This window comes from Pelmatolapia mariae, linkage group LG16_19 (assembly GCF_036321145.2).
Source record: "Pelmatolapia mariae isolate MD_Pm_ZW linkage group LG16_19, Pm_UMD_F_2, whole genome shotgun sequence".
NCBI lineage: Eukaryota > Metazoa > Chordata > Actinopteri > Cichliformes > Cichlidae > Pelmatolapia > Pelmatolapia mariae.
The window spans coordinates 68,239,144-68,258,181 of record NC_086241.1 but is presented as its reverse complement, the minus strand read 5'-3'; the positions used below and the strand labels follow the sequence as shown (position 1 = coordinate 68,258,181).

At 42.7% G+C, this 19,038-nt stretch overlaps 1 protein-coding gene across 1 annotated transcript in view; it reads right to left on the bottom strand.

The window, feature by feature from the left end:
• Positions 1-14,658: 14,658 nt before the first annotated feature.
• The window catches only part of LOC134646307 (reticulon-4-interacting protein 1 homolog, mitochondrial-like), a 46,293-nt gene continuing 41,913 nt past the window's right edge, over positions 14,659-19,038 (bottom strand). Inside the window, exon 9 of the mRNA XM_063500162.1 lies at positions 14,659-16,164. Coding sequence (XP_063356232.1) covers positions 15,982-16,164 — 183 coding nt within the window. The 3' untranslated portion in view covers positions 14,659-15,981. The remainder of the gene's footprint in view (positions 16,165-19,038) is intronic.

Here is a 19,038-nt window from a genome sequence, read left to right as displayed (position 1 = left end):
AATAATTTAAAAACCTCATCAGACGGGCAAGAAAATAAATCCTCATGCTGCTGCTACTGCTCTCTTTTCTCCATGAAACAGAGAGAGGGCGGGACATTAAAATCATATGTGACCCCAACAACATCCTGCACATGTATGAGCTGATGGCCTCAGGAAGAAGGTTCAGGTATCCAAACTGTGACCTGAACAGATTTATGTTTCTCTATTTTCTTTTTCTTTTTTTTACTGGGTGAATGAAAGCATCCAGCTGTTGCAGATGTGTTTGCCTGTTTGTCAGTGAAGCTCATTCTGATGACTGCCAGTTTTAGTCTCAGCTTATCTGCAAACAGCAGATTTCTTCCTGTAAATTTGAAGCTTTTTTAACCTCGCGGTGTGATCAGCTCTCTAACCCCCACAGAGGAACATCTCCCTCTGAAACAAGCTGAGCTGCATATTCATGACAGCAGACATCATACATGTGTTAGTGAGACATGCAGTTATGATCTGTCTGAAGAAATATGTGTGCAACAAGACAACACAGCAAATGGTCGGTTAATTGAATTAAGAAGAATTAAACATTTTCTGAACCAAGACAATTAATTTACAAGTACTGGTGACATCTTCTTAAAGTTAATACGTGAATAGAAATATTTGGGTTTTAATGGCTTCAACTAGAAATGAAAATAACTCCAGTTGTTACATTACAAACGTTCATGTGTCTCAGAATATTTATTTTGTTACAAACTTCAAACAATTGAATCAGTAAATTATTTCTATAAAGCATCAGTTGATAATAGTATAAAAACATCTAAGAAAAGAAAAACTTTCTTATGTTTTTTAATTCGCATTAAAAGCTGCAGTTCCTGTAGCATCCACCGGAGGCTCCAGCAGTGAGTTTAAGAAGTTTAAACTTCACAGCAGAAAGAAAAACGTTCAGTCTGATTTAAAAAAGAAAACCTGATTTGGTGTCTGTAGATAATTTCTACCTTTATGACACATGTTTGTTTATTTTTTAAAGTCATCTGTTTAAAGTTCAACTTTATTGTAAAGTTTCAAACATATAAAAATTACAGTGGAAACCAGTTGGTGATGGTGCCTACTTCCATCTTTTATATACAGTCTATGATAGGCGCGCAGAGAGAGAATAACAATAAAATCTGATTTTATTTGAACTGTTAAAGTCTGAGGTGCAGTCTTGTGTGTTTTCCTTTTGGGGATCTCTTATTGGTTCACCTTTCTTCTACCTGATTGCGCGCACCCGGTGTGGGCACGTCCGAGCGCTCGCGGTAACCCGCTCTGCAGGTTCGCCCGGAGAGTCAGTGCCTGAGTGCTCCTGCAGCGACCAGCTGTGCTCACACGGCGGACACCATGAGTAAGTCCAGCACGCTCAAAGTCCGGAAACTATTCAGCCTCAAATCACCGGAGAAGGAGAAGAAGGAGCTGAAGAGGTCGGGGTCCCTCAAAGATGTAGTGGGTGCAGGGACCAACCCCGCGGACATCCCGGGGGGGCTACCCTGGAGCCCCGGCTCTCTCAGCCCGGGAGACAACCCCACTCTACCCGGGGACTCCTCACTCAATTCCCCGAAAGAAAAGAAGAAACGGCGGCTGCTGCCGTTCAAGCTGAAACGGAAGAAATCCAAAGACAAAGACCGAGCAGGAGGAGGAGGAGGAGGAGGAGGAGAGGTGTTCTTCCCTGACACTGATGAGCTGGAGAGCTTCAGCAGCTACAAGTAAGCCAGAAACTTTCACTGAAGTTATTCTGAGCGTTCAGAGTTCAGCTGTAAGCGCAGGTCACACAGTCCGCAGTGATGGAGCTTTGAAGGCGAGCTGATGCAGGTCACAGTGCCAGACAGGGTTAATGTTTAGCCCACATGTGGCACACACGGGAGCTCCTTACCCGGGTTAGATTTGGTTTTATTTTTATTTTCATCTCATCCAGCACTGTCCCACATACACATCCATGTTTTTATTCGTCCTTGTTTGGTTTTTGTTTTTGGTTATTTTACAGATTCATGTGTTTATACTTATTATGTTTATATTATGATCATATTTATGTCTGTTCCAAAATAACAGACCTGTCTTTGTCCCACATCTGCAGCTTTGGACACATTTGGGTCAAAAGTAGTGGAGATTAGGCCAAAGTATGTCTGTTATCTGGGATCTGTCTCTTTAATGTTTTTAGATTTGCTCACATTTAGACTAATTTAATCTATTTGAAGATTTAATTATGATCAAAGGCATCAGGGCAGCCTGTTGTAAGCAGCCTGTACTGTAAGTAATGCTTGAATATATTGATCTTCTGTATATCGATCTAAAATCTAAATAAGACCCCCGGTGCCTGGCTTTGGCACCTCGCTGTCCCAGGACCTCGCTGTTGGTAGTTACAGCTCTGTGTTTGCAGAAGCGAGGGAGCTGCTGAAGTGAACGTCTCAGAGTGGCTGTTTACCGCCTCTGGCGCTTTTTTGAAATCAGAACGCAGCAGCTCTGAGCTGAGCTAGTTTAGTCATGCACGGCTTTGTGTGCATCAGCAGAAAAATGTAGAGGGAGTTAAACAGGCACCGCAGGAGAAAGGTGGAGGTTGTGTTGTAGAAATATGCAGATTAAATGGTTAATTTGACACACGAGATCTTCTCTGTGTGAGACTGTGATGAGTGACTGACTCTGTGCCCTCAAATAACTCATTCAACCTCAAACTCTTCAGGTCAGGGTGTGGCTAAAGGGTGGGCCTGGGGTGGTACTGACCCACTCGTACTCCAGCACTCAGTGGAATAAAACTGATTTTGCTTCATTAGCTAACATTTACGGGGCAGCCACGTCTCCTAATGCATGTTTATGGAGTTATTATGACACGGACCTTTGAGAGGATGGTACTGAATCTGTGGAACCCTGCTGGTCTAGTTCTTGCTCGCCTTGAGCTCTACGAGCAATTATCCCCTCTGAGTCACTGCTCCCAGTTAAATTAGAGTTTCAAAGAGAAACCACTCGACCTCAAGTGGTTACGATGACTTTCCAGCTCTTTATTTAACCCAGATATTTCTGTTCTCTGTCTTTTCTCTTAAGCACGCTGATGGTTGGAGCTCTGAGTCAGCTGTTGTTGTTGCACATTGTCAGGTTACCTGCAGGATGTTTGTTGTGAGGCAGTAATTAGAAAACATTAAAAACCTGCCGTGCAGGGCATGACACGTTTACCTGTGAAGTCCAAATATAGATGGTGCTCGCCACATTGTATCAGAAAATACTGAGTCACTGAGTAACGAGACTAAATAAAGCTTCAGCCTGATCTTTGTTATGATGTAAACTAAATCAGGCCGTTCGTGCTGCTGAGTGTTTGATTGGATGATTAGTAGGATCTGATCGTTCACCATCAGGAGCTGAAGTGTTAATGAAACCTGTTTTGGTCTCTGTAGATAATCTCAGGCGATTTGTTTTATAAGTCACCTGTTTAACTTGGAATAAGACTTGGGGGCGTGGCCACATTATCTGATCAATAACATGGCAGCTGTGCTAACAGACCTGAGCTCCAGTTTGTCTCCAACAGTCTCGATAACCACACTGATGTGATAAAGATGAGCACCATCCTCTTCGTCAGACCTGGGTGTTGTGCAGCATCCGGCCCTCACGCTCCGTGTGAGGTTAAAGTGAAATTAAGATTCAAACATAATCCAAACCACGCAGCTTATTAATGAGTAACCTGGTGCTATGATGGATCCTCTCAGACGTTCTCTTGGCTGAAGTTTTGTTTGTTTTCATTGTCTTCTTCCTGTCATGTGACGGCGTTTGTCTCGTGCTGTCAGGGACCCTCGACATGAAGTTTAACCCCGTCCTCTGCCCTGTTCTCATGTGCTTATAGCTCTGTAGCTGATAACAACTTTGCACATTATTGTGTCTCAGGTTTTCTTTCTAGTTCATTTTGAATGTTTATATCATCTTTACATGGAAACTAACAAACATCCTGCTAATCTCATAATCCTCTTCCATGCATGTCTAACAGCTGGAGAACAGAAACACTAATCGTTTTATTAGAGCTGAAAGAATCTGGATCATTTTTAACTCAAACTTTGGCCTTTGGGAGCTGAATGTACTTGGACCCGGATATAATAATGAAGTAATTCCCCTGCCTTTAAATGAAGCCTGCACACCTGTCTCACAGGTAGATTCTGAAGAAGAGGACAGACTTTGGTATTTTTCCTCTCGACACTAAAGCTTTCCGAGTTCCTCGTGTTTCTCTGACTCTGAACAGGCTGTGACTTCCTGCTTCCTCCTGCCAACATGAAAGTTTCAAAGTGCTGCTCTGGTTACAGATTCCAGCAGGAATTCATCAGCACTCGGATGCAATTCTCATCTGTCATCATAAACATACCAGGGTCTGCACGGTGATCTCACTGCAAGGCAATCTGTTCACTGACAGCTTCACATTGTTTCTGTAACAGGTGAAGAGTGCAGGTCACGTTTAGACGAAGGCTTCAGGTGAGGATGTCACAGCAATCCTTCACCCAGCTTTCCTCTCTGACTGAATCAGGGATTATATTTTATCCTCACATGCAGACATGATTCACTCTTTTCTTCACTCCTCACGAGTGACCTGCATGTTTCCTCCTCATACATTCGTTCATTAGCTGCTCGACTTGAACAGCTCAGACGTCTCATGTCTGTTTTGGGATGAGTTTGAGGATCCACGAGGAGACAAAATCAGGAGAGGTTATTCAGGAAAAACAGCCACAGCACATCTAAGTTATTCCTCTGCTGCTGTCATGTTTACATCAGAGGATAAAAATGCATCTATTCTAAAACCTGCAGCTGTGTACCTGCTGCAGTCATCACCATGTCCTTAAGAATCATAAACATCTCAGCTTATCACTTCCTTTCATCATAGCGGCGTTTTTGTGACAGCAGCAGAGCAGTGACATGATGACATGAAGCACCAGAGTCACACCGTGGCCTCTTTTCGGCTCTGTTTCGATGTCGCATTGATGCTGAAAACCTCTACAGGACAGAGATGCATCACTGCAGTTATCCTGCTGATTCAGTCAGAAAGCTCCACCATGTTGGTTTACTGTGCCATACAATAGATGGACTGACTGTGAAGATCACCGATGTTGGCGTCTTGTCACACTGGATGTGACAAATCGGCGTATCTGGCTGTGAAACTGGACACGCCTCCTTTTTGAAACAAAGCATAACCAAAACGTACTAAATGGATTCGACGTGCGGAGGCGTTTCAAACCTGCCAGACAGAAAATGTTTCTTGTTTTGTTCTCAGTCGTTTCTACAAACCACATAAGTAAAAACTCCAAACACACTGAAAGCAGATGAGTTCTGATGGAGTCAGAAAAGCAAAGTTTAAGTTGAGTTTGATGTTTCCTTTAATATAAAAGAACAGTTTTGAAGGAATAAACCTTCTTTTATCTCTGCAGACATAAAAAGCCAAGATCTAGATCCTGGAAAAGCATCAGGAATCAGAATGAACTGAGCCTATAAATAGAATCAGCAGTCGCTGAGTTATCTCTAAAATCTTATCTGTACATTTGTCTGTGTGGAGTTTCATGCTCGCAGCGTCCTGAGGCGATCTGATCGTGCAGACTGGATGAAGTCGTCACGCCCTTCAGCAGGAGCTGCTTGCACTGAGCGCACAGCTTGATGTGAGGGCGTGGAGGTTTGACGCCAGAGTGAGCGAGCCCTGTGGTCTCGGTGCAGGATTTAACAAGTAAACCAGGCCGATGCACACACTCGCAGCTGCTTGTTGATCCAGGTGAATGTTTGTGACTCATCAGTTTGTGTAGTTTTGTAAAGACGACTAATCTTTCTGGGAAATGAGTTTGTTTTTTCTGTGTTTAATTCATCGTCACTGAGATGATTCTGATGTTTGTTGTTGTTTCTGAGGATAAAGATGCCGAGGATGCGGTCGGAGAGCTGACTACATCTTTAAATGCTGCTTTGTTTGCTCGTTGGCACCAGAAATACTCAGCTGAGTGTTTTACTGTTATTTCATTGATGTATGTCAGCAGTTATTAGATTGGACAGTAACAGCCAAGCTGACCTGTGATGTAAGAAAATAAAAAGAGCGGTTGTGTGTCGGCTTTGTGAGAATAAACTGGAACATCGAAAAATCACCAAAGCAAAGAAACCAGAGCTGCTGCTGCTGCTAAGGTTAGCCTGATTCTGCAGGCTCGTTTGCGTGTTTGCAACATCACACGACACATGTTACAGAAACATTTACAACGATTAATGAAGAACTGATTAGAATTCCTCAATACTTCAAGAAACACACTTTAAATATTTGTAAGGTCACAAATATTTAAAGTTTGCTAAATTTTAATGTTTCCTGAGAATTTTATGTCTTTTAGTTTGATCAAAAAGTTTTTTCTCTCTCATTTAAACAAATGAACGTCCCTGCTGCACACGCTCACAGAGTTTAACACGTTGCAGCCAAATCTTTTGTTTTAAGTTGGAGAATCAGAGGTATGAGCTCAGTGTTTCCTTATTCTTGTTGATGATTTGTTGCATTTCTAGTTTGGATTTAGTTTTTCTCTCTACACATGGTACAGTCTGCTCACTGTCACTTCCTGCTCCTTCTTTTGCTGTTATTTTTCAGACTGACTGGAAGAGAGAAAATCGTAGGTCCATAGATTCCCTGCAGAGGTATTGATTAAGCTTAAAGGCTGTAATGTGTCTGTTTTTTTTCTAGAGGAAGGTTATCCAGATTAGAAATGTCAGACACTAATTCTGACTTGTAGTAAAACCGTCTGAACCTCAGATTTTACGATGTGTAAACCCTGAGGTGTACCCGAGAGAGGTGAGAGTGTGATTGGTGGATTCGGAGAAGTCGGTACATCTTGGTTCTGAGTCTATTAAGTTTCACAAAATTGCTGTATCAGCAGGTAGTGTTAGGCCACACCCCCAGCGAACACAGAAACTAAAACCGTGTGCTGCTGTGGACGCAGGGTTACTCGCCTCAAAGAATCAGTTTGGGCTAAAGTCTGATTAGTTTCTCATCTTTTTTCTTCAGTGATGTTAGAGATAGTTTCATGCTGTTGTCGTCCTTCATCCAACCAATGGTCAGTGTAGTACAGCGGTCGTGGTAGCAGCTGTGCTGAAGGCCGCAGCGAGCACTCGATCAGTGTTCAGATGATCGTTGGTGGTTCCCTGGAAATGAATCTCTCAGACTTCTGCTTATTCACTGACTTTGCTGGTTGTGAGTGAATCATGTGAAAGCTTTTGGATATGTTCCCATCACATGTACTGCAGTCATGTCTCATCAGGTTTTATCAATAGTGATAATAAATCACATATTTGCTGAGAGGGGATTTCCGTCTGCTTTGAATATTACAATTCTCACTTTGGATGAGAAAATATTTCCTCTAAAGGAGGAAGAATCAAGAGCTCACAGGTGATCAGTCGATACTGTCAGAGGTTAAATCAGGGACTTTTTTTTCTTTCCAGGAAGGTCAGAGGTCACAGATGAGTGAAGCTTGAACCGTCTCTCCAGCTGAAAAGTGTCTACTTGCTTGAATTTTCAGCCCTTTGTAATTATTGTACCATAATTCAGACTCCAGCATTTGCATGTTTTCTTTTACTTCATTTTATTACGGCCAATTTCCACTGAAAATGCCTTTTGGTTAAACTGTCAGCAAGGAATTTGCATTTGCACTGTTACATTTGTATATAGCTTTAATGCACATAAAAAACAGCTGCTTGTTGAAGTGAAAATACGTTGATGGGTTTTTTTGTTTTTTTGCACTAATAAAGTTGTGGAGTTGTAAAGTATTTTGTCTCGTGTCAATTATATCGTTAATTATATCGTTATCGCAAATTTTCAAATGTATATCGTGATAAATATTTTTGGTCATATCGCCCTGCTCTACTCAGCATAACCATGTATAATATCCACAAAACTTAAAAAGAGGTTATACACACACAATACGGTGATATTATGTTGAAGCACAGTACGTATCACTCCGCGAGGCTCCTGCCTACGATAGCCGTAATGCTCCGGCAATCCATCAAGCGGTGCGGCTTCGTAGCTTAGCAACCACTGACTGACTTTCGAGCGCCGTGTAGCACAGAAAATCGTTTCAAGGTCAGTAAACACAACCAGAGTTCAGACATAAGGCCCACGGGATTATAAGGGGCACTGTCGATTTTCAGAAAAATCAAAGGATTGATTTTAAGTGTGCCGTGTTTTCCGAAAAACACGGTAATAACGACGGCCCGCTAGCATGCGCTAACAAAAATAGTGCTTTGTTGTGTATCTGACGGACGAAAGCCAAACCAGTTCCACACCACTGAAGTTGCAGCATTTTTACAAACCAGTTCTGGTTCATCCGTTTCATTCAACGATCCGCTTTCGCCCTTCTCATTCTCCGTCGCCGCCATGCTTTTTCCGCCGTGTGCGTATGAAAACAAAGGCACTGCGCATGCGCGTTTTACCCATATTCTATCGCCATATTTCATTTTCTTATCGTTGCCCAACATTATACCGGTGTTACTGTGAACAGTATACCCAAATATCCAGAATATTCCTGTTATTCCTATTGACTGTCTGCCAACACTGATGTTTCTGCTCTGTATTAAACCACATTCACACTAACAGTAAACTACAGTACAGTAACTTACAGGCTTTTGTCTCGTGTATTCGGCTGCAGTTGAATCGTTTCAGGCTTCTCCCTTCTGTGAACTTTTAATAGGTTTTTGTTTTGTTACAGGAAATTTACCAACTTAATTTTTGGTTTATTTTTAAATGAGACAAGTTGAATAAATAAAATCTGATTAAATCTCACATTTTTTAAAGCTTCTATTTGGTCGTTATTCTGTGCAAAAAGTTGAAAATCACAAAAGAAAACAAGATTTGGAGGCTCAGACCTGAGCTTCAGCTCGCAGCTGAATGCATGCAGCACACCTGTCCACACCTGTTCATTCATATAACACTGACGAGACACAGCAGGAAACACTCTGTCACTGCGACTCGTGCACAACAACCTGTTCACATTATAAAATGTTTATATTGACTTAGTTTGCATGGTTAAATGCTGCTTGTATTCTAAAGCATCAGTGGTAGAACTGACTTATATGTGATGTTTGACAGTATTGATTGGAGACATCAGTAAATGATGTAATGACACGTGGATTTTTAGATCGGGCGTCTGCGGTCATCTCTACAGTTGTTGTCTTTTCGTAATGAACGTATTGATTTCTGCTTCCTTACATGCTGACTGAGCTAATCTTTGACCCAGTTCTGATAGTGCAGATTGATTGGGAGGAAGAGGGTGATAAGGCGATGACTCAGGTTAGCTGAAAACAAAAGAATCAGCTCGTATGTCGAGGACGTCGCTGCAGGGAGCAGGCAGTGAAACGTGGGGCCTGAAACAGGTTTTGAACGTTGAGTAATACGTCCTGTTTCTGCTCGTAAAAAGTCACCTCTGTCATGTTGTTGGGGCTTCTGAGGAGCTCCATAAAACATGATTTGTCTTGACATAAAACCACCTTCTTAACCACTTTTTGACGAGCCAATTAGGCGGATATTGTAACCTTTGTTCTGGCCTAATAATCCAGAAGGTTCTGAGAAACGTCTCTTGTCCTGCTGCCAAACTCTATTGTTCATGAGGGATATAGGATCTTTATTTTAACTGACACAGCTGAGAGGGAGGAACAGCCGTTTGATCCACATCACATGTTTTTACATAATAGAAGAAGAGCTCAGAGATACATTTACTGACTCTTTAATTCCTTTGCTGGAGTATCTTTTTGGCCACTGGTCTGCCCAACAGGTGGAAACGTTTTATTACCAACCTCGATGTTAAAGAGCTGCCGTAGCGAATCTGCTCTACAAAGACTGAATTGGTTCACCAGCAGATTGAGAACCATTAAATTTCCGGGGCTGTACTGAAATATTATCACACATTTGAGGTGAGGTCAGGATAATGAAGGCTCATCTTCTTGTCCAGGTCAGCATGATGTTCTTGTTCTCTACACATTTTGTTTGGTTTAAAGAGCGCGGCTGCAAACACAGTGGTTCTGTAGACGTCTGTGGTAAAATGACCCTCAGCTCTGACCTCTGTGAACAGTTTCCTGATCAGTTTTGGGCTCAGTCACTCATTTCTGGTCATATTGAAGAAAACATGAAGCCCGTTCCCTGAAGTTTGGTGATTCTGACTTTCACAAAAGACGATTATCCAGGATGTACTCAGACAGAGACCGGTGGGCAACCTTAACGATGGTGATGTCCACCTTTAACAGGATTACTCGCTGCAACGATCAGCTTCTCCTACATTTTGATGCTAAACCAAATGAGCGCCCACTCGCTCTGGATGTTTGCAGGAGGCGATTTGATTGGTTAACGGTAGCACTCAAATGTTTGAGTGAACGTACTTGGATTGGCTGACAGCTGTGGTGGTGTTTGAAAAGTCTGACTTTTCAACTTTTCGGCAAAGCAAAGAAACAGATCCACAACCACAGGAGTCACAGGCTGTTTAAGCTTTTTTAGCTCTTCTGGTTGTTTCTACTGTGAGTGCTCGTCTTAAACATGTTAAACCTGCAGCTGAATGCAGAGCTACAGATCGCTGCCTTTTCCCTTGGAGGAGCATCTGTGGTTAAAAGTAAGAGCTCAAGTTTGTTTAGTCAAAGTTTATTTTGTATAAGCACTGACACAAAACCAGTTTTTAAAGGATACTGGACGGGTCCTCCATGTCTCTCTTCAATTGCTGTTTTGATTAGACTACATCACCACGCCTGTGTGCAACAAAACAACATTTTCGTTTTCATTTTCTGGTATGCTGCAGATCATAATGGTTTAATGCAAACTGTGACGAGGTGGAGATGTGATAGACGGAAGAAGTCAGAATGAATTGTTCTCACCAAAGGGAGATGTGAGGCCATTGTTCTCCGACCATAAATATTTTCCTGTTGCAGTCAGCATGTTGGTGTTTTCTCAGCTTTAGAGCTGGATGGCCAGAAACTGTGAAACGATAACTCGGTTAAAAGTCAGTAAGTGAAAGTTATGTCATGTCATCCTTGGAAGCAGGAAATGCACCTGAGCAGTTTCTTTGTGATTGTGCATGATGATGCTGTCAGGGCCATTGAAGGAAAAGACTGTATTAATATCATTTGCCATGTTTCACAGCTCGCTGAGCTCAGCAGCCTGTTTAAGAGTACGTGCTACAATCCCTCACCTCGATACAGCATCTCTGGATCAGTCTAGTGAAGCTTATGAGACTAGTGGGATTTCTAAATATATTTATATACTGCAGTACTCCTCAACTCAATCACAAAGTAATCTAGTATCCACAAGTTCAGTCCCAGTAGCTAATTCAGCGTGCATTTATTGTTGATGGAACATGAACAGATTCAAGCTAAAAACATGCGACTGAACTTTCTGCCTCTACAGCAACACTTTTTGTTTACATCCTCCTAAATCTTCAGATTCTAGGAATCAGCACATTCCAGGTGGAAGTGCCCGTCTGACTGTAAATAAATCCAAATAACTGGATTTTGTGTGCACATTGTTGCAAAGTGCGCTGCTACATGACAAAACCAGCTCCGATTGTTACAAAAGGAAGTCATCTGATAAGCTGGAAGCGCGCCTGCTGCCAAAGCTCCAGCTTCAATAATAACTGGATTCTAGAAGAACAACAACAGCTGCAACTGGTAAATCTGGAAATGCATCTTCACCATCAACACAACCTGCTTCTGTATGTGAACCAGCATCAGCTTCACACTCCTTTGTTGAATGTGTTGATAGTGTTATAATGGCTCGATAAACCAGGAGGATTATTGGTGTAAATGTAATATTGTGTGGAGGATGTTTATGTTTGTAATGTGGGATGGAGTGGAAGCTTTGCTTTTATTTTCAGCGTGTGAGTGTGTTTGTGTACCTGCAGCCATTATTGTTGTTAACATGAGAGATTAGCCTCTGAGATTGGATCAGTCAAATACTGAAAACATTCATTGTTTGTGTGATTCTGGAGGATGGATTATTTTAAGGAGGCTGAATGATGCTGTGTGTGTGTTTTTGTCTCTTGCTGTCAGTTTGTGTGTGCTGTGCATTGAAAGGCTCTCAGGTTGGCTGAGTGTAACTCCAGCACAAACACAACATTGTTGCCCTGTTTTGTGTTCTTAGGAAGACGAAACTTGAGTAAATATGACCGTCCTCCGTCCTGTGACACATTTGCTGTTGGACTTGTGTGACCCCGTTCATGAACACAAAGGCTTAAGTAAAGTGTGCTCTCATGCAGCACGCCCCCAGGACTGTAAAAGAAGCTGTTTTCAGCACATTTGAGATTATTTTGTACTGCTGCACAAAATCTGTCATGTTTGATTGAGAGGGCAGGATACACTCACAGGTACGCCTGTTTAACTACTTGTTTGCACAAATATCTAATCAGGCAGTCACATGGCAACAACTCGGTGCGTGGAAGCATGGTGAAGATGACCTTTGACCTATTCGGTGAGCAGCAGTTCTGAGGAAAACCTTCCTTGTTGACGTCAGCAGTCAGATGAGAATGGGCAGACTGCTTTGAGCTGATAGGAAGGCAACAGGAACAGATAACCACTCGTTAACCACTCGCACAACACATCAAACATTATGGGCTGCAGCAGCAGAAGACCGCACTGGGTACCGCTGAGGGTATAACAAACCCAGACTGGGCGATGGAAGGTCTGAAAAATGTTGTGTGCTGAGTTTCTTTCTGCAGAAACGTTTGAATGGTAAAGTTTATATAAATGATGTGATGGTTCAGGTTGCTGAAGGTTGTGCAATGATGTGGAGGATGATGGCTCAGTTTAATCTCTGCAACCTACCTGAGTGTTGTTGCTGACCATGTCCATCCCCTTATAACCACAGTGTACCATCTGCTGAGTGCTGCTTCCAGCAGGATAATGCACACTGTCCCAAAGCTCACATCATCTCAAACTGGCTTCTTATCTCAGTCCAACAGAGAACCTTTGGGATGTGGGGGAACAGGAGGTTCTCACCATGCAGCTGTCAAATCAGCAGCAGCTGTGTGATGATGTCATGTCAACATGGACCAAAATCTCTGAGGAATGTTTCCAGAACTTTGTTGAATCTGTGCCATGAAGAAATGGGGCAGATCTGAAGGCAAAAAGGGCTTTAACTGATACTAGAGGTGTACCTAATAAAGTGTCCGTAGCCACTGCAAACATGAGATGAGGCTGCCCTTCCCCAAAATAGTTTCAGCTGGAACCTCCCTTTCTCTTATCGCTCTGCTCCAGCGTTACGAAATTCAGACACAGAATAAATTCTGACTGTGAAAAAGGTGAAATCTGCCTTTCATGCACGTCGGAGCTTCAGTAACTCTGACTACATAACACAGGCATATGCATGCACAAACTCCCACCAAACTATCAGAGTAAAATTCATCCACAGCAGAGATTATATCTGCAATGTTAAGAAATATAATCAAACCAGCAGCAGCTACTGAATAAACTAAACAAGGGATGGACAGGATTCAGCGGCTGACTCAGCTTCTGTTTGCTGTACGAGGGCTTTAATGAGTCACCGGGAGCTGCTGATGGAAGATGGACAAAAAGTGAAAGAATACAGGCCACAGTGGAGACGAGAGCTGGACTGAAGCCTTTCTCCAGGGTGAAGTTGCCCAATAGAAACTTTGAGCTGAATACTCAGCTAAAGTGTGGCAGAAGAGTCGCCCTCTGCAGTGCTTCTGTTTGCACAGAATAATTCATGTTAAAAGCTGATAGACGAACCCAAAGTGCCGTATAGAAATACAAACAGGCGCTTTGCTCTGAGAACCCAAACCAGCTGTTGTTTGTGAAATTGGCTGAGCGTTTAGGGAGTGCCTGGAACGACCGCTGCAGGCTGAATGTTTGCCAGACACAGGGCGGGTCTGCAGCAGCCAGTAAGCTGCAGCCGCTCTGCTTCCACTGCACCAATAACTGCTGCTGCCGTGGCGTGCAGGCAAAACCAGCCCAAGTTTTTGTGAACGCTTTCGAGCGTTTTAAAGTGCAGACTTGTTCCATGTTTGGAAAACGAAAACTGTTTTCACGCCTGCATCTCCGTCCTGCACAGGAATAAAATACAGAAAACATTTCCTCTTTGGAAGAAAAACTGTCAGTATGACGAGTACACGCTGCTAATAATGCTGACATGTTGACTTTGGAAAGGAAGGAGGAAACACATAATAATAAAAGCGTATACGGACGTCTTTCTGTTTCTCCCCTTTCTATAGAAGGAACTCAGAAAAAGATGAAACCTTATCACACACAAGAGTTCAGAAAACCACAACTTCTGACTTGCTTTGTCATAAAATTAGCTTAAAAATGCAGTGCAGCATTTTTTTATGTGGTAAATGCAGCTTATTGTCAGTGTGACGAAAAGCATAACCTAAAAAGGAAAATTATTAAATATTTTATAATGATATACTAATTTTTAATGAGTAAACACAGAAAATGTAACTATTTTTAGATAAATATCATGGTTTGTGTTAAAATAAAGCTGTTTTAAAGAGCTGCAGACATGAAACATACATCAGTATCAATGTTTTGGTGAATAATTGCAACACGACTAAATTAAGCCAATGAAACAAAAAATGTATTATATGTGATTATCAAAGTCTATCAAAACATTCTTTAAAAAATCACATCCAAAACATCGGTGCATTGAGGAGACGTCAACTAAAGCTGAACTAGGTCCATGCTGTACTTCCATGTAATACCAGATTGTACCAGGAGATGGTGCTGTGAGCCAATCTAACTTTTATTTAACAAGCAAAAAGAAGAGATTTTATTTAAAATGATGAAAAGCAGAGCCTCTCAAGAAAAAGATGGAATTAAAAATAAATATCAGGAGTTAAACAGCAGCAGTCTGAAAACATCTCAAACATGTACTGGAGAAACGCTGCCCCCTGCTGGTGACAGTTTTAGTTGAAATTTGCAGAGGTTGACTACAAAAAGCGTCTTTCACAGTGTCAAAGTCTGTGTGCATGTAAAATTTAACCTGAAGTATATAGAACAAGAGTAGATCATTCTTGATAAGTAATTAAACTTTAAAAATAATCATTTAAAATAAGCATGTTTGCATTTCCTGTGCTGATGAGGGTCAATAATTATACTCATCTTCTCTTAAAAACCCTCCTCGTGGGTCGGGGGCAGCACTGGTTTGAAGAATGTGAAGCCTTTCTACACCCGCTCGGCCTCCACCCACAGTCCGTCATTCCTGCGCTCACGCTGGAAGCCTGCTCTTTAATTTCTGCTGTTAATCAAATCTGTGAATTCTAACCCTGACACACTGACATCTGTTGTCTTGGTGTATTAAAATCATAACTGCGCACATTGTTTTTTAACATCAGTAACAGTAGAGCTTTGTCTGCTGCAACAAAGAGAAGATTCACACAAGTCGGGGCTGGTTTGTGCCGATCGCTGACAGTGTGGGAGACGCATTTCACCCTCAAGTCATTCTGCAACATTTCCTTAACAGGGTCAGAGGTTACACTCACTTTTTTTAAAGTAAGGATGCACAGCTCACAGTTTCCCCTCTGTGTGAGGGTTCTTTGTTCTCCTGACATCTGGTCACAGATTTTTCCAGCTGTGTGGAAATACAGGCAGGAGGTGGTGTTGGACTCGCAGCAGGCTGCAGAATGTGCAGGACACACAAAGCTGTCTCTGAACTCAGTCATGTGACCTGTTTTTGTTTATGGAGTCATTTTGGTTTAATTCGACTGAAGTTCAGCAGAAACAGGAGCACATCTGCAGAGCGAGCTTTCACACTGTAGAAAACTAAGATCCTTTACATGGACGAATCAAACTGCCTCAACACATAAATATGTTTGAGGAATATGCAAAGTGTTGTTAGCAAAGCTGTCATGCAGCCGCTGCATGACGGCTTTGCTCATCATATGAATCTATTTATGGAGAGGACAAATATTTGACCTGCTTCTGTTTTCCCCCTGAAAGTTTCCTTCTCTGACAGAGTGCAGGGACCGTGAACATCCCTCCTGTTCTGGTGAAACCACCTCCAAGTACGTACATGTCGCATCACTGCAGGGCACATCTATCTGCTGCCGCGGTGACGACATGACAGCCAGCGAGTGAAATCCCACCGCTCCACACTGTAGAGATGCTGCTCCCGTTCCTCTCTCCGTCCACATGTGCCGGCACGATCACACTCGAGGATTCGGTTCCCAAAAGGCTGATTGGAGGCGGCACGTCGATGCTTGTCTGTTGATGAGATGTTGACACATTTCAGGAAAAATGAGGAAACCCCAGACAGGCTGAGGCGAGAGTGTTCAAAGGAATCTCTGTAAGGCTGTGAAGTCTTACCTGGACATTTTACTCAGAAGGCATTTTTGCCTTGTTTGTTATTCTCGTCAGCCATCTTTGTAACAGCTCTTATTTTTAATAGCGATGCACCGATCGATCGGCCAGGGACCGGAATCAGACGATTTCCAGTGTTCTTGGCCCCGACCGGTCAGTCTCACACGTGTCCAATCACAAAATAACAAGTCGGTCCCTTTCATGCTGATGCCCACAGCGGCGCAGGCAACAGCAGTTTGCTCACTGCTGCATGCTAACATGTCGTCAGTGTGGAAGCGGAGAGTTACCCGCTGAACACGAACTTTTTAAATTTGTAAATCTATAAATCTGTTGCACATGCTTTTGTTTATCCAGGTAAAATAATTTTTCATTTAGCAGAGCTTTTTATGACAAAGAAGAACCTCACTGCAGTCTGTATTTTTATTATGAAAAAACTGAATTCACTTTACTTCGTACAGTTTAAAATCTGTATCTGCAGAAAACAGAAACCGGAAATCAGTTTAAACCTTTCAGTGAAACTTTACGATAATGCAAAATATTTCCTGGCAGAGGAGCGTGCTGATTGGTTTGGACAGTTTGTGCTGAAATAAAGTTTTTTCAGGTTTTTCAATGATTCATCTGTGTGTGTCTCCCCCCCTTAAACCTTTCTAAGCTTTATCAATAGAAAGCTCCTCACAACAGGAGTTTGGATCAGAGTGAACAGATTGTCTTTATCAGACACATGTAACACCACCAGGCGCTTATCAAGGAGCGCGATCAGCTGATCAGCCTGTTTTATCAGGTTTCACACCACAAAGAAATAAACATGGTGGATCAGAGTGTGAAGCACAGAGGAGTCCCACCTGCACAGCTACACGATTCATTTAAACTTTATTTACTAAGACAGGAGTCTGTACATGACGACGAGGCCATGATACAGTCAGAGCTTTATCTCACTGAACCATCACAATCTGACCAACAAACTGAGTCACGTTACCTGATGTGAGTTCCTGCCACAAGCAACAGTCAAACTCTGCCGCCTTGTGGGTTAAGAAGGTATTACAGCCACTCGTGTCCTGCTGTTTGTGTTTAAAACCTCGTAGTGTAGCAACTTTATGAACAGTTATTGTCATTAGTTATTGTGCTGCTCGTTTCCAGCTCCATTTCACACTTGGACTCAACCAGAGCAGCTTTGCATGAGTCACAGTTCAAAATAATCCTTCTTTATCTTATACTGGGCTTTGGTGTAGCCCCTTAGTTCATCCTCTGTCTGAAACAAGCTCCTCCCACTTTAAGCCAGCTGTCTTCTAGAAGTTTACTTCATCACTTAGCAGCCATCTTGGTGACACCTTTGGGCAGTTATTTTAAAGCACAGAGTGTCAAACTCAGTTTGGTTTGATTCAGTGAAGAAATGAACGGATTAATTTAAAAAGCAGTTGTGAGCTCAGGACAGCTGCAGGTACAGAAAGCTTGTTGTGGTCGGATGATGCCGACCAGACGTTCTTTCACTGATCTGGAGCTGAACTAAAGTGTTAGACGAGACTTTAGGAGTCACATGAGGGACCAGCTGAAGGCTCATCCCGTTCCTCCTCACACAAAGGAGCACATACTGATCCTGCTGATGGGGTAGGTCCTCCCCCCGTGTGATGAGCTGTCTCCTGGTATCTCCTCCTCACTCTGCAGACTGTGCTCACAGACATAGCAAACCTCATGATGACACCCATGGATGTCCTCGCCTGTTCCACCTGAGAGGCTGCAGGTACCGTCTCATGCTGTCAGCAGCAAAAAGCAAAGCTAGAGAAAACTCAGCAGGGATGAACAGAGCGCACACAATGGTTTCTGCTTCACGGTCCAGTTAGGAACAGTTTAACTGACTTTGTGTTGCACTCTGATGATGGAGTCAAACTCTAAGTGAAGACGAGCACAACACATGGAGGCCTGCTGACGTCCTGCACGACTGCAGCAGCGTTCAGTCTGTAAACGCTGCATGAAACCACTCCTCCTTGAAATACTTGCACCTCCTCATGCCTCACACGTGCTCTACAATCCTCTGCGGCGCTCTAATTGCTCGGTCTGAGCGGCGTGCATGCAGGGAGTGAGCGTTCCTCGTCAGGTGTCATTTTTCTGGCTCGCCTGTTTGTTTAACCTCTAAAACAATCAGAGGTGTGAGAAGAAAACCAACACAGCAGCTTTGACGTGAAGCAGCGTGTGTGTGTGTGTGTGTGTGTGCGCGCGCATGCATGGGTGTGTGTTTGCACTTGAGGACATTAAATAACATATGCATACATGCTAGTCTGATATGGTGCTTTATCTGTGGTGTGGTGTTAGCAGGAGAGCTGTCATTATAATGACAGATGTAGTCACCGTGAGGTTTTATGCAGAACTTTGGTTTTTAGACGGGAAATTAATTTTAATCCTTCATTATTTTTTAAAGTCCATCATTTTTCAGAGTAATTGGAAATCTTACACGTGATAATGGGAAAGAGAGAGAGAGCAGCTGCTGTGCACAGCAGTTCATGTTTCTGTGCTGTTGTGTGTTTTAGGTGGAGGACAGCAGGACGTGATGGCTGGGTGGTGTTTCTATCACTGCTGCATGTTTGTGTTTACTTCAGTTAACTGCTGAGTTTGGGGTTCAGATTGGAGGATTTGAGGATGTGCTTTGCTTTGTGGTTCATCTGCTGGGATGTTGTTGTGATTTTCTGTTGTGAAGTGTGTGTTTTAATGAACATACACAGACACACACACGAGCACAATGAGAGCAGAAACAAAGGTCGGTGACATAACATCCTCTCCCCTCTG